Source organism: Cavia porcellus, unplaced genomic scaffold, assembly GCF_034190915.1.
Source record: "Cavia porcellus strain 051 isolate PalLab524CR breed Dunkin Hartley unplaced genomic scaffold, mCavPor4.1 scaffold_15, whole genome shotgun sequence".
In the NCBI taxonomy this organism is placed as follows: domain Eukaryota; kingdom Metazoa; phylum Chordata; class Mammalia; order Rodentia; family Caviidae; genus Cavia; species Cavia porcellus.
Window position 1 is genome coordinate 8,903,098 of NW_026947498.1, and position 14,485 is coordinate 8,917,582.

General features: G+C 53.4%; 1 protein-coding gene across 2 annotated transcripts in view; it reads right to left on the bottom strand.

The window, feature by feature from the left end:
* The window catches only part of Bace2 (beta-secretase 2), a 71,303-nt gene that overhangs the window by 20,237 nt on the left and 36,581 nt on the right, over positions 1-14,485 (bottom strand). For both annotated transcript variants that reach the window (XM_003463954.5, XM_063224580.1), the window contains exons 4-8: positions 12,907-13,035; positions 11,566-11,700; positions 10,336-10,437; positions 7,291-7,440; positions 3,686-3,854 (exon numbers count right to left, since the gene is read on the bottom strand). In XM_003463954.5, coding sequence (XP_003464002.4) covers positions 3,686-3,854; positions 7,291-7,440; positions 10,336-10,437; positions 11,566-11,700; positions 12,907-13,035 — 685 coding nt within the window. The remainder of the gene's footprint in view (positions 1-3,685; positions 3,855-7,290; positions 7,441-10,335; positions 10,438-11,565; positions 11,701-12,906; positions 13,036-14,485) is intronic.

Genomic DNA, 14,485 nt, shown 5'->3' on the forward strand with positions numbered 1-14,485 from the left:
CTGCTCTGTATCTCTGGTCACGCAGTCTGGGTGACCAGGCGTCCTCCCTAGAGGCCCTCCAGGCAGCCCTGGCAATGATGTGCCCGTGAGATGGAGGGACCTCAATGCAAGGTCTGTGGACATCAGGACCCTGAGGCAGGACTGGCTGGCACAACCTGGTCTTCGGAAGCTGCCCAAGAAACTGTAATACAGGGCTGCTAAGAGCTAGGGATGGTGGCACACTCAAAGATCCCAGCACCTGGGAGGCTGAGGCAGGAGGATCCTAAGTCCAAGTCTAAACTGGGCAACTTGGTGATTTAGTGAGAGTTTGTCCCCCCCAAAAAAAAATTAATAAAATTTTTATTGCCCTAGATCACTGGTGATGTGACTCAGTGTAAATGCCCTGAGTTCAATTCTAGAACTGAAGAAAAAAGTTGCTCGGTCTGGGGGAAGTTGTTACACAGCCGCACCGGATAATGACTGAAGCACTGGCTTCAGTGGAGTACAATTATAACCATGCAGAATTATGAGGAAAACTATCACCTGCAGGACAGCGAGGACTCTGGGGAGAGGCTGGCGACAGCACTTCCTAATCTCGTTATTGTATTTTTATGAGAAACTTTTGAAGAAAATATATCAAAGTTAATATTTGAGGGATCAAAAAAATTTTTTTTATCATTACCGGGGATCGAACTCAGGACTTCACGCTTGCAAAGCAGGTGCTTATGTCCCTGAACTAAATCCCCAGCCCCTGATTTTTTTTTTAAGGGTCTCACCATGCAGTCCAGATTGGCCTTGAACTCATGGTGATCCTCCTGCCTCAGCCTCCTAAGTGCTGGGATTACAGGTGTGCACCACCACGTCTGAGTATATTTGAAAATATTTGGAAAAAAAAGTTTTGTTCTGAAAGTGTCCTGACTTCTCCTCAGTCCCGAGTGGTGGAACAGAAGCACCACCATTGCACTTGATTACTACAGGCAACCTAAGGCAGTTTACAGGAGAGGGGGAAGTGCTGACCTTACACACAGTACTGCGTCATTTTGTGTAAAGGCTCAGACTACATTGCCCATGAGGTGCCTTGGGACTAATCCCCATGGAAACTGAAGGATGATGCATAGATCTCTGTACTTTAAATACTTTATCACTTAAGACATTTCAGAATTAATCACATTAAGACACTCCATTGATTATAGAGCCACCGAGCCCCGGCTGGTTCCCCTAATCACAGCCCTGGGGGACGTCAGTGCTTTAATGGCCACGTAATTTGTGCAGTAAAGGAGCCGGATAGCAGGGTCTATTCCCACAGCTGGCGAAGCCAAATGTTTAAGCACCAAGAACTTAAACGCATTTGAACCAAATTGACAGTGAAAAGCCATGTGCAGGAGGACCCGACAATTCAGGGTGACACATGGGGAACCGCGTCCTCCAGCTAGGGACACCAAGCACTGAACTACGTCCCACAGCAGCTCCCTTGGACCAGGCTTGGTCACTACACCCTCTACAAGTTTCAGTGGACGTGGCAGACTTGCCGTTGCCAAAGCAGCCCCCGCCTTAGTGGTCGCTAAGGAGAGAGCAGAAAGTATGGGCAGGGCTGCTGTTCCCAGACTCCCCGGGTTATGAGCAGTAACATGTCCACTACCAGGTACTGCAGGGACGCTGCAGGTCGCCCAGTCCCACCTGCTACAGCAGAGAGGGGTCTCAGCAGGACCACATCACAGCGGGAAGGCTTTGGGCCAGCAGCAGGAGCTTCCAGGGCTGTCCACCCACGACCAAGCCCAAACTGATGTTTTAGACAAGATCCTTATCATCTGTCATTTATGTGCACAGGGCTGGGGGTCCTGTGCAGAACATGAGGCTCCGATTGTAGGGATGCAATCTCGTCCTTTTAACATTGCTCTCTCTCTGTCTCTGAGGCGTTACTGTGCATTCAGGAGTGCCAGTGACACAAGGATATGCAGTGCCACTTACCTGCTCCATCGACACGTCCAAAGGTCATGATTCTGGTGTGAAAACATGGGTGAAATCTCAGCCAGCTGTGGTAGAACATGCCTGAAACCCCACCGCTCCCCAAGGCTGAGGCAGGAGGGTCTCAAATTGGAGGTAGGAATGGAGAATTAAGCAATTTGGTAAGACCCTGTTTCAAAAAAGCAAAGGACTAGCTTCGTCGGGGTTAATCCCCAGGACAAGAAATCTCTCAGGGGGCCAGGCCAGCACCCCTCCCTGCCCCACCGTTCATGCTAACATTGAAGGCACTTTGCCCATCAAATTTGCAGCTCCTTTCTCTCAACTGCACGGCCAGCTCGTACCTCACTCTCAGCCCCAAATTTTCATTTCGCTCCTCGCCATCGGTTCTCTCTAAACTCCCCAGCTTCTCTCTCCTCTCACCAGCACATCCTGAGGATTTTATTCTGTCCCTTGCCCTGATCCAAAATGGTTTTTGTCCTTTCAAATCCTACTTTGAAACTCCACGGCTGTCCTGGCCATGTCCCGGACACAGGCTGCCCCTCCACGGCCCCCGCAGCTCCATTTTAGGTTATGTCGCTCCGCTTGCCTCTCCCAGGCCTGCCGGGGCTGCTGGATCGAAGTCTAATCCTTCCATGGGCTGGGCCACATGGATGCCCACGCTGAGTCCCTGTTCTGTCCAAAGGCACGCAGCCTGGGCTCAGCCCCACCGGCATGACCATCTGGCCCATCCTCTGGGACCATGACATGCACTATCACCCCACACTGTCCTCCCAAAGGACTTCTACCAGAAAAATGGCTCCAGCATCTCAGTGTTTTAGGGTTTCAAGAAATAGCAAAGCTAAGTATTTACAACGGGGCGTCAAAACTACAGCGAATATTTCATTAACAGTAACAGTATGATGCACAGCTAAGAATCCCCCCCAAATCCTCTCACCACCCTGGCCACTTTCTATAGCAGCTCTGGAGTCCTTTCCTGTCTTTATGAGATCAAAAATGTAGTGAATGCTGCTGCCCGCATCGCCCAGCAGAACGGCAGCTTGGGAAAACACGGCGCTGTCTGCTCATCCACCTTAGCCACTGGACCTGGCACTGTTTGGCTCCCGGGGTCCTCCCCTAAGAATGACCAGGAAAGGGAGATGCTTTGAATACACCCAGGACATGGAAGCAGCCAGGACAGCGCCACTGAAGGCCCTCAGGACTCTGGAGCTGCTGCGGGAAGCGGCAGGGACGATGGGATGAGTGGGCTCACAGTAAGAGGGATTTGTAGAAATGCGTTTTTTACTGTAATAAATTTTTCTCAAACAGTTTTGATCACACTCTGTGCTTTTTATTTTGCAATGAGACTGCTTTGAGGGGAAAATACGGGCCACTTATAAACGAATTTCCTTCTGTGTTTGTTAACTGTTGAAATATTAATTCACACGGTTAAGGGTCGAGCTTGGTGGGGAGCAGGTGCTTAGCACAGGGGAGGCAATGGGTTCCCCTGAAACACTGTCTCAAAAGCAAGGGCCACGGGCTCGCTCCCCGCTGGCCTGGGCTGGGCCCGGATTTTCAGCTTCCTGTGAACCTATGTGCATGGGCAACGCAACCAGCCCTGGGCGGAAGGATTTCTCAGAGCTGCCCAATTCCCTCAGAGTCCCTGAAACACTTTAGCCACAGGATGTGATCACATGGTGCTGACGTACCATCAGGACCTGTCACTCAGGACCTCATAGTTCTGGTCGTCACCAGGGTCGCTTACCTGCGCAGGGGCTGACCGCAAAGCCCACCCGCCTGCGAGCTCGGTCAAAGACCACGTAGAAGCCCTCCATCACGGTGGCCCCGATCACCAGCGCGTTGGTGGAGGGGGAGATGCCGAAGCGGTAGCATTCGTAGCTCAGCCCGGCGCCCATCATGGGCTGGATGTAGAGCTGTCGGTGAAGAGGAGGAAAAGGAGGAAAAGCACAATCAGCAGCAGCGTCCCCAAGCGGTGGAGGTCATACCATGCTTGAGCCCCACAGCACTCTCGGAGCCTTGGGAAAGGGGCATCCTGCAGACCCAAGGAGATGGAGAGCGAGGGGAGAGCTCTGTGGAGGAGGATTGGACGAGAAGGACACTGGGGGTGAAGGTGAAATCCGCGATGGTCATGCCGTGGAGAGGGACAGGGACGTGGGAAGAGACGCTTCCTGTAACATCCTCTGGTCCAGTCCACGGGCCAGTGTGTGACCGGCACCTGAAGGGGGGACCTCAAGGCACTTCCATGCACAGACAGGTGAGCAGGGACCCTGTGAAGGTGGGCGGTGGCTGCCCAGTGTCACACACATCCCCTCTGAATGTCATCGTTCTGTAAGAAGCCCCATTTGTTAGCTATGAAGTTGGGACTGAAAAACATGGCGTGTTTAATTTTTACAGTTAAAAACAAACCACATACACCCATGACTCCCTCCAAGATCCTCTCTCACTGCGCACACACCCGAGTAATCGACCGGCCGCTTCCTGCAGCAGCTCCGGAGTCCTCTCCTACTCCAGTTTTCAGTTTTCAGGGTCACTACTCCAGCTGCCCTGGCTGCCTCACTGTCCTAAATGTTTCCCTCTCAAGGCTGCTTTGACCCTGGGAGGAGCCGGAAGTCACATGGGGCCTGATCTGGCGACCCAGGTGGATGAGGACGTGGTTGCCTCTCTGTTGGTGGGGATTGGGCAGCAGCCCTCACCGCAGTTTTGGTCATAGGTCATAAAGACCCTCAGGGAGGGCTTCAGGGGGATTCGTGGCCACTTTCTACTCCACTCACTGCTTAAAGCTTAAACATTCACATAGATTTTGATCACCGCTCATTCGGGCAGTGGATACTGATACAAACACTAAGCAAACCCCACTGGGCTCTCGTGGTCGGTGCTGTGTGCCCCGGCGGACTGCAGTGAGAACTCCCAACCACACGTCTCTTAACATGTCGGGAAGCTTCGAGCTTGTCAGGGCTTACAATAAACTGCCTAAAACCAAAATAGCAGGAGCAGAAAAACCCGTGACATTTAGACAGAATGTGAGTGCATTGTAAAAGGTCTTATTTATTCTTTGAAAACTGAAAAATCAAACCTCCCCTGCATGCCAGGTGCTGTGTTTTGTTGCTGCCATGTTCTTTCCTGTCTCAGAACAAGTGGATTCAACACACATGTTGTGGGACAATCCTGTAAGGAAAGGGAGCAGAGACCTGGCACGGCCCTGGGGCTCCTTTGTCCACCTGTTACTGCCAATGCTCGACGGCTCCACGCAGGGCCCCAGAGCTCAGAGCCTGGGGAGAGGAGGCCCCTCACTGCCCAGCGTCAGGACAGGGCTATGGGCAAGGGTCCCCCCGGGGGACTCTGACCCTCACTTCCCTTTGGTTATCTCTGCCTTCCCACCAGGGCAGCAGGTTGCAAACTCCATGTGACATGGGTCGGAAACCAGGAAAACAGCCCACAAGCATCAAAACTGGACAGGGCAAAGCCAACCGCTAAAATATCTTCCACCTCCAAAGCACCAGTCACTCTGCATTCCTGGGTAAGGGGACATGTCCCCAGACCCCTTTCATTACACTCCTTGTCGCCCAGTGCCTAGCCCCAAACCAGGGGAGGATCCAACACAAGCCTGCAGCTCCGAAATCCCCGAGGCAGGCTGACCATTGTCCTCCAGCTGGGGTCACAGTGGACAAACCACATGGAAGAAATGGCGTCTAACTTTGCTTTTCGCCTGGCTGAAGTGTCATCGTGAGAGGTGTGGAATTTCAGAGATGCTTTGGGTTTATCTAGCATCGCCACAAGCACCCCGGGGTCACTGCCTTCCTCAGAAGGTCTTTTGGCAAATATTAGTGTTATTTCTCTTCTAGGAAGGGCTCTGACATTTGCTCACAGTTACAGGGAGTCAAGAGTGGAATTGAGAACGTAGCTTCTTTTCTGTTCCTTTCTCCTTTCTTTCCTCTCCTTTCCCCCTTTCCTTCTCTCCCTGCCCCTTTCTTTTCTTTAGTGGTACTGAAGACTGAATATAGGGTGTTCACAGTGAGCTACACTCCACCCCTTTTTTGAGACAGGGTCTCACTAAGTCATCCAGGAGAGATTCAAACTTGTGATCCTCTTGCCTCAGTCTCCCAGAGTGCTGGGATCACACCAGGCCTGGCTGGGAGCTGCATTTCTCTCGAAACTTTCCCTTCACTCCCCACAGGGACATGAAGCATGGAACACAGGCCGGTGCCACTGCCGTCCTCCCCTGAAATGGCTCCTACCCGTGTCTCCTTCAGCCCAGCCCTCTGTCCCTCACCCATTAAATCACAACCCTGACACTGCTGTGTCCACACAGCAAACAGCTGCTGGCTCCCCTGGCTGGGTCTGCAGGAGCCAGATAAGCCTGAAAGACCGCAGGCTGTCCTTACCCACAGGGAACCCACAGTCAGTACAAGAAGAAACACAAGATGATTTTTAAAAAACAAAAGCAGAATTCAAAACACGCCCTGAAGGAAGGACCCCGGGCCAGATGAGTGGCCTGGAAAGTATTCGGATGGACAGACACATTCCCAGGCAAGAGGACAATGGGTTCTTTTCTCAGCAGGGTTCCAACAAAGGCCAGGGCTGTCTGAACAGGTCAGAGGAATCTGGGCACTGGAAGAGCGACACTGGTTCAGGCTGGGGCTGGGGCTCAGCTGCAGAGGGCCAGGGGCCTGGGGCTCGGAGAGGGGCCCGGGGCCTGTAGGTGGAAACCACAGCAGCTGGGCAGGCAGGAGCTCAGGACTTGAATCCAGGGAGTGGGGCATGAGGGTTAACCCAAGAGTCAGGCTGACCATGGTGGACACAGTGTGACAGGTCCACAGACCAGGGGCCAGGACCCAGCAGCAGGTCGCAGAGGCAGAGGTTATCATGTGCAATGCAAATGCCCGTGATGAATATGAGCCTGAGGCATAGATAAAATGTACCAATAAAAAATTGAGACAGGGTCTCACTATGGATTCCAGGCTGGCCTTGAACTCACTGTAGCCCAGGCTGGTTTTGAACTTGCAGTGATCCTCCTGCCTCAGCCTCCTGGGTACTGAAATTACAGGTGTGGGCCCCCACGCCCAGCAGTTTCTTTCTTTTTTGGTACAAGGAAAAAGCAGAAAATGGGTCAGTGCAGATGTTACAAAACCACCCTCAGCTCTTCACCTTCCTTGGGGCCACTGCACGGACAGTCGCTGTCCCCAGCAGGGAATTTGGGCCTGTCTCAATCTCCCAGAACCGGAGGCAGCCTGGCTCTGGACGTGGTCTTGTTCCTGTGGCGACAGGCACCTGGGAGAGCTGTGACACCTATGACACCCCTGTTGGCCATGAGTGCAGGGTCAGGCAGGAGAAGCGGGGCGGCGCCCATACCTGAGGCAGGATGGTTATGCGGAAGGAGCGGCTGGAGTTCTCCTCCCTCAGGTAGATGGAGATCTTCGGGAAGTAGGCCCACGGTGTCTCCGAATTTGCCCAGCATGCCAGCTGGGCGCCTGTCCAGAAGCCATCAGAGAATTCTGGAATCTGAACAAGACCCACCCATGAGAAGCCGCACGAGAGGGACAGCGTGCATCAAAGCAATGCCACTTGCCAGCTGCCTGCAGGGCTGACTGCTGCTTCATGTGCACAGAGCAGAGGGCACTGGTCCTAAAGAGGGGTGTGGTAACTAAATAATTATTATGACAACGGTCAAGACACAGGCAGCGTAGACCGCACTGGGCAGTGGTGGCAAGGGCTCGGCAGCCGTGGCTCTGCCACCCTGGGAAGCCCAGTCAGGAGAGGATGGCACCCCTTTGCCACACAGATGAGGAAACCGAGGCATGGAGAGGTGCCGGAACTCCTCCCAGGGCCCACAGCCCTCAGCAGCAGCCTCTCAAACTGCACAGGAAATCTGAAATGTGGCAGAGGCAGAAGGTAGCCAAGGACAGCTGGGAAATAAAGGCGGACCCAGCTTGTAGATTTCTGGGCTGGGCCCACCTTCTGGGTTAGACGCTAGCCCAGGCCAGGGTGCCAGGTCTGAACACAGAGGGACACAGTGACCAGGCAGCTTAGCGCAGACATGGCAGGTCCTGCACGTGCCCACAGAGCTCTTCTTCAACCCTTGGTGGCCCCGACCCCATGATCACCATGTCGCTGAGTATGCAATTTGAACCCCACAGGCTGGGGGCACCATGACAGCTCCTCCAAGGGCCACACAAGGTCAAAATCTCCACCCATGGAGGGGCTGAAATTAGGCTGCCCCCTGCAGGGGTCACACTCTGACCCAGCACTCAGCCCTGCCCAAACCCTAAGGCTAGAGGGTGGCACCAAGCCCCATTGGGCCCCGAGCTCTTCCTCTTGGCCTGCTGTGCCCTGTGGAGTGGATCCTCTCTTTCCCAAGTGAATCCCTGACCCTGCTGCTTCCCTTGGGTGTCCTGCTCAGTTTTTGGTCTAGGACATCTGGAGCCTGGACAGGACCCCATCTGAGGAACATGGCCCTGAGGTCCTCTCAGACCCCAGCTGCCTCCAGATCCCAGGGTCCAGCTGTTCCTGGCTCTTCTGGACCTGGATCACTATTGGCTCCTTGTGCTGGTGCCGGGGAGCAGGTTTTCCAGGAGACGCCTGCTTTTGGTGACAAGGATGACACAAGCGGCAGATGTAGAGAAAACACTTAAGCCAAAGGTAACCCTTACCTTGCCTCCAATCACAATGCAGCACTCCATCCAACACAAGCGCCACTTCACCTGGTGCCTGCACACAGTGGGGTGCGGGACTCCTCATCCCAAAGCCCTAACAGCTCTGAGATGAGAACATGGGGCTCCCTGGGGAATCTCCCCAGGCGCCCAGCTATGAATGGGCAGAAACTGGACCAAACCTAATCCCATTGGGCCCCCAAAGCCTTGTGTCCAGTGCTCTCTGGTCCACTCTGATGGAAAACCTGGTGACAACAGGAATACCAGCTGCCAGGTCCCCAGACATTTGCTTCCCTCCACCATGGCTTTAACTGCACTCCAGAACACGGCCGTGAAATAAATATTAGTTCTGCCAACTGACCTCAGTCTTCTGTAAAAATCAAGCAGGAATTAAGACCCCAGTGCAGCCTGGATGGAGCCGCAGAGGAGGGAAACCTGGGGAGCATCTGTCTGCTTCCAGGCCATCTGTGAACTGCTGTCTTTACAATGTGGCCATGAGTTGGACAGGGTGGCGGGATCTGCCAGTCAAGGGCAGACTGCATAGAAGTGTGGGTCCCCAGAGGTCAGAAGGAGTCTGGCTGGTCCCATCACCCAGAGACACCACAGTCACTGCAGAGCGGGATAGTGCAGAGCTCCCGAATGTGTGGTGCTGGGGTAAATATGCCGACCTCAATGCCAGGTATAGACAGTGCAGACACAGCTGTGCATGGCGAGCGCACTGGGGCAAGTGGATGGAGGAGGACAGATTCCTCTGCCTACTGCAATTACTGTGATTTATACGCTTATGGCTGTGGCTATTTTAGAGCGTACTTCATCCACTTATTAAAAACAGAAAGTTTGCTGTAAAACCGTTTGCAGCCGCAAACATACACCTTGTGCTTCCTGCATCCCTTGGGTAGGATTTGTGTAAGTGCTCACAAAGATGTTGGCCTTAAGATAAAATTGCCTAACAAGGCGCTTTTCAGATCACCCTCCCTGATTGCAATTATGTGGCAGATTATTTCTATCTCATATGAACATACTACACTGTTACGGATTATATCTGTGTCCCCCAAAACCCCCAAATGGGGATTTTGGGGAGTGGCTGGATCAAGGGTTTGTGATACTGGATGAATTCACTGATGAGTTTAGCATTGTTCTGGGTGCAGATGATGGATCGATTGAAGAGGAAACACCCACCCTGGGTGTCAGTGGCAACAACCAAAAGGCTCACAGCCTGGACGGAATAAAAAGGGAAAGAAAGGTCTGTCCTCTCCTGACTGCCGTCCTATGAACTGTTTTTTGCTCGGCCATGCTGCCTTGGAGCCAGCCCAGTATGAACTGAAACCTCTATAAAAGTACGAGCCAAAATAAACCTTGCCTCCTTTATCTTGAGGGTGCCAGGTACTTTGTCTCAGCAAAGATAAAGTAACTAAGACACAGGTGAACTGGGCCAGGATTTACGGGGTTAAGATGAAGGTTCTAGAAGTCAGGTGTGGTGGCACACACCCACAATTTGGCTGAGGCAGAGGGTTCCCAAGTTTGAGCCCAGCGTGGACAACTTAGTGACTGAGTGAGACCATCTCAAATAAAAGATAAAAAGGACGAGGGGATTGGCTCAGCACAAAGGATTTAGTTCTCCAGGATTGCAGAGACATCATTTGCCAGTGACTGTCACAAGTCAAGACTGTGAACCCCTTAAGCGATATTTTAGGGAAGCCCAGCCTTGAGCATCTTGAGAGCACAGAGTGACAGTTCACAGACTCACCAGAGATGTGCGGGCCACCGCGTCCACCACCGCGTCAAACACCTTCTGGGGGAGGCGCAGCAGCGTGGTGCCACTGTCTACAATGGCCTTGTCCGCGTTGTACTGCAACAGAGGGAGATGGTGCTGAGTGACACCCACTTCCCACAGCCTGCCAGCACGACCACCTGTCACCCACAGATTCAGGCTCCACGTGAGCTTGCTGGGGACCAGAGTTCATCTCTCACTCTCAGAATTAAGGGGTCAGGGGCACTGAGGACCAGTGGAGGGAAGTGACACAACCACATCGACAGCCATCGCTGGGCAGAGCCGGGTGCCTGCGTTCCCTCATGGGGGACCCTGTCACCCCCACCCCGGCAGGGGGAGCACCCGTTCATTTGCCTTTAGAGGTGCCAGTGGCTTAATAGATGCCACTTGAGCCAACTGTACCAAAGCCACTCGCTGTTTCCTTCCCAGGGAAGAAGATGAGAAGGAAGACAACCTTCCACCCGATGCTGATCCTTGGAAAGGGACACACACAGAACCACAATCACCTCTGCAGTTCGGGTCTGGAACACCCCCCAAGACCCACGTGGTAAAGGCTGCATCCCAGCCCTTGGAGCCACTGGGGGGACCTGGGACCATCAACCATCCTAAAAGTGGCACAGACAACTGGCCTCCGGCCATCGTCACGACCTCCTAATGTGCCAGGAAGAAGCCAGGACAAAGCGCAGTGCCATGGATACAGCTGCCCCCAGATGGGGCATCACAACTGGGCACATGGGCACCGCCAGGTCACGCACACATGCAGGCCAGTTTTGTCAGGTAAAAGGTGTGGACGCAGGAGGGCAGAGGGTCAGCTCCCGCTGGAGGATAAGCTAACTAACGAGGTTTGACAAATCTGGCTGTTTGTGTCCTTTGTCCCCAGTACTGATGTGACTTTGTTTATTTTATTCTTTTCTACTGAGCTCAGGGCCCATCAGGCTGAAGGGGCGAGTGAAGGGACAGTAGTTGGATGCAGTCCTCCTTGCTGCCCACTGGACATTAATTTTGCTCTCTGAAAGCCCAGCAGTGAGACGAGGCCACCTTAAGGATGGGGACATGCAGACTTCCATGCCCCTGCTTCCTTCCCTGGAGGGCACTTCTACCCTGTCTTGCAATGGTGGGCACCTTGGCCTTTAGGTATGGGGTTCAGCTGTGGCACCGCAGTACCCAGGCCCACCAAGACAGGAGTGACAGAGACACAGGACACACCTCTCTGCAGTCCAGGTTAAGACTCTGGCCTCCGATCTCCAGTTTCAGGATTTCTATCTGATAATACCATTCCTCCTTAATGGGGGTATACCAGATGTCTCCTTTATACAAACTCGGTTCGATCCCACCTAGGACCTGGAAAGGAACAGAATTGCAGCTGTAGGACAAAAAACCCACACAGATGATCAATAATTTCCCCACAGGAGCATGCATTTGCAGGGCGAAAGGTCACCAACATCATTACTTTCTCTTTAACCGTGAGGTTCTCAAACAAAAACAGATGTTGGAAAATTGAACAGGGACTGTTCGGCTGCCACGTCTCCAGAGACCATGCAGCGCTGTGTCCCAGTCTTGCCCAGGTGCTCTGTGCTTTCCTCCATCTGACAGCAGCAATTACGCCTCTGGTTCCTTGCACTAAGACTCCCCCCAAACGATGCCACAGAAGAGCGCAGCAACGCTGCCGCAGTCAGTACCCCCGGGGCCAGACAAGAGGAAAGCAGGACACGAGAGCTTCTTGAATCACAAGGTCACTGCGAAACCGTCATGTACTGCCAGAAACCCTAAGCTGCTGACTCCTCAGAGGGGCTAGAAAAGTGTTGGGAGCAGGTGGACGGAGGGCAGACGACAGTGACCAAGGACTGGCATGGAGCAGAGGGGCTGGTGACGCCCTTCCTGGGAGGGGCCCTTTCCCTGCATTCCTTCTGCCTCCTGTGTTATTCCAAATAGAAGGTGAGGTATATTCATAGGGCTCATGGCCTTAAACCCATTTCAGAAGAAAATACCTCTCTGCTTGATGCGTGCGTGCGTGTGTGTGTGTGTGTGTGTGTGTGTGTGTGTGTGTAGAGAGGAAAGGGGGATAGAAGGATGGGAGAGACATTAAGGCTGTCCAAGGGTCTCCATCTTCCCCTCACGTGACGTCACAAGCAAGGCCCCAGAGGCCACAAGTCCCCACTGTTCTTGAGTCACACCTCCGGGACCCACTATTCGATTTCCCAGGATGGTCCAGGAATTTGGGGATGCAACGGGAATCCTAGTTCTAGGTGACAGGATGGTCAGGAAAGATAAAAAGAATACCCAGCTGTATCCTTTTTGTTTTGTTTTGTTTTTGGTACCAGGGATCCAACTCATGACCTTGTGCTTGCCAAGCATGCACTTTGCCGCTGAGCTAAGTCCCCAGCCACTCGTATCCATTTTTAAAAGGTTCCATAACAGAGACTAACAAAATTCCATGGCACCTACGCATGCCTATGTATCTGAACTCTCTGAGCAGGTTTTTAGAAAAACAGAAATAACCCCCAGCAAGTTGTGATTTTTCGCCCCGTAAGACTGAAAGATACCCACAAGACTACCTCCGTTGGTACCCGATCTGGACACTGGCAATCCGGCCCCGCACATCTGCATGGAGAAAATGTCCGGAATCTTGGCCTGTGTCACTAGGGAATCAAAGAACGTCTCCAGGGAGCTGGACGGCTGCAGGGGGGAAGACAGAAGAGAGCTTCCTGATTCAGTGCAGACAAGGAGGTCACAGTGCAGCGTCTGTGGCGGAACCGGCACGCTCTCCAAGTGTACCCTGAGCCAGGACACTTTATATCTGGATCACGGGGTTGGGGAGAGGTGTGGTCCTGAGGACTGGGTGGGCTGCTGGGGACCTGGTCAGATCTGCCTTCCTAGGAGCGGGCAGGGCAGGTAGCAGAAATGCTGCCCAGAGCAGAAACCCGGCTCCCCCACTCTCTTGACTGTTTCCCAATCTGTGAAATGGGATAATCATCGCCTGCCAGACCAAATGGCATGGTGGCTGAGGATGGGTCCAGGTGGACGTGGGTCGTGTGTCTGCAGTGGAGGAAACCAGGGTGGCCGTGACACATGGCCTTGGTGGAAGCCCCGGGATGAGCAGAGGCCATCACATGCTGTGACCCCACTGAGGCTGGGCCTCAGAGAGCCGGACCCCACCCACCCACCCCATGGTCCACCCACTGCGAATCGGCTTCTGCCTTCTCTGTCCCAGGAGCCTGAAGCTGCTTGGTAAAACTCTTGGAATTACAGAGAAGAAAAGATGAAAGGTCACGGGGAGATGCTGCAAACCCCTGAAAAACTTCAAAGGAATCTGCTGCCAGGGCAGCTGGGCACATTATTAATTATAAATTACTGAGGTTTACTCTAACCTTGCCAGGAGAATTAGCATAGATCTGTCCTGCTCACATCCCTCATTTTCAGACAGTCTCAGAAAGTCTGCTCAAGGTCATGGGTTTAGGAATGCAAATTTCTAGCTTTTTGAGGATCCACAGTCAGCCCTGCAGTACCGAAGATGGGGGCTCCTGGCTCCAGCATGGTCCCAGACGAGTGTTGAGAATACTTGTGTTCTCATGCAAATGCCGGACTGGGTGTGTAACTGTTATCCTTTCTGCTTGGGGAGCTGAGGGCAGGGGCTCCCCACCTGCTCCCATCTGCCTCAGGTGCTAATGAACTTGAGCTGAGCACAGGCTCTGCACGCTGGGCCCCGGTCACTCCTTTCTGGACCATTGTGGGCCAGCAGGGCCCACTGCTCTGAGCTACGCTTCTGCCTCCCTCGCCCAAGTCTGCTGCTGTAAAGCCTGAGGCTGTACTCATGGAGCCAGGGCAAGGTGCCAGGGCCAGCAGAGGTGACCCTTGGTATGGGTGCTGCTCCCTCTGGCCATGCTTTCTGCGGGGAAGTCCCCACCCCCTCATACCTAAGAGCCCCAGGGGGGATCTGGAGAACAGCTGGTTCAGTCACCCCATTTTGTGAGGGCTTGAGTGCTCCTGAGGGCCAGGGCTTCCTCAATTCTTATTGGCTCTCTGCTCGCTCTCATGCCCACTTCTGGTCCCTGTGTCTGAGGTCTTCTAGGTGGACAGATGACTCCTACCGGAACTCCCTCATTAACATGATTCACTTCTAACATTT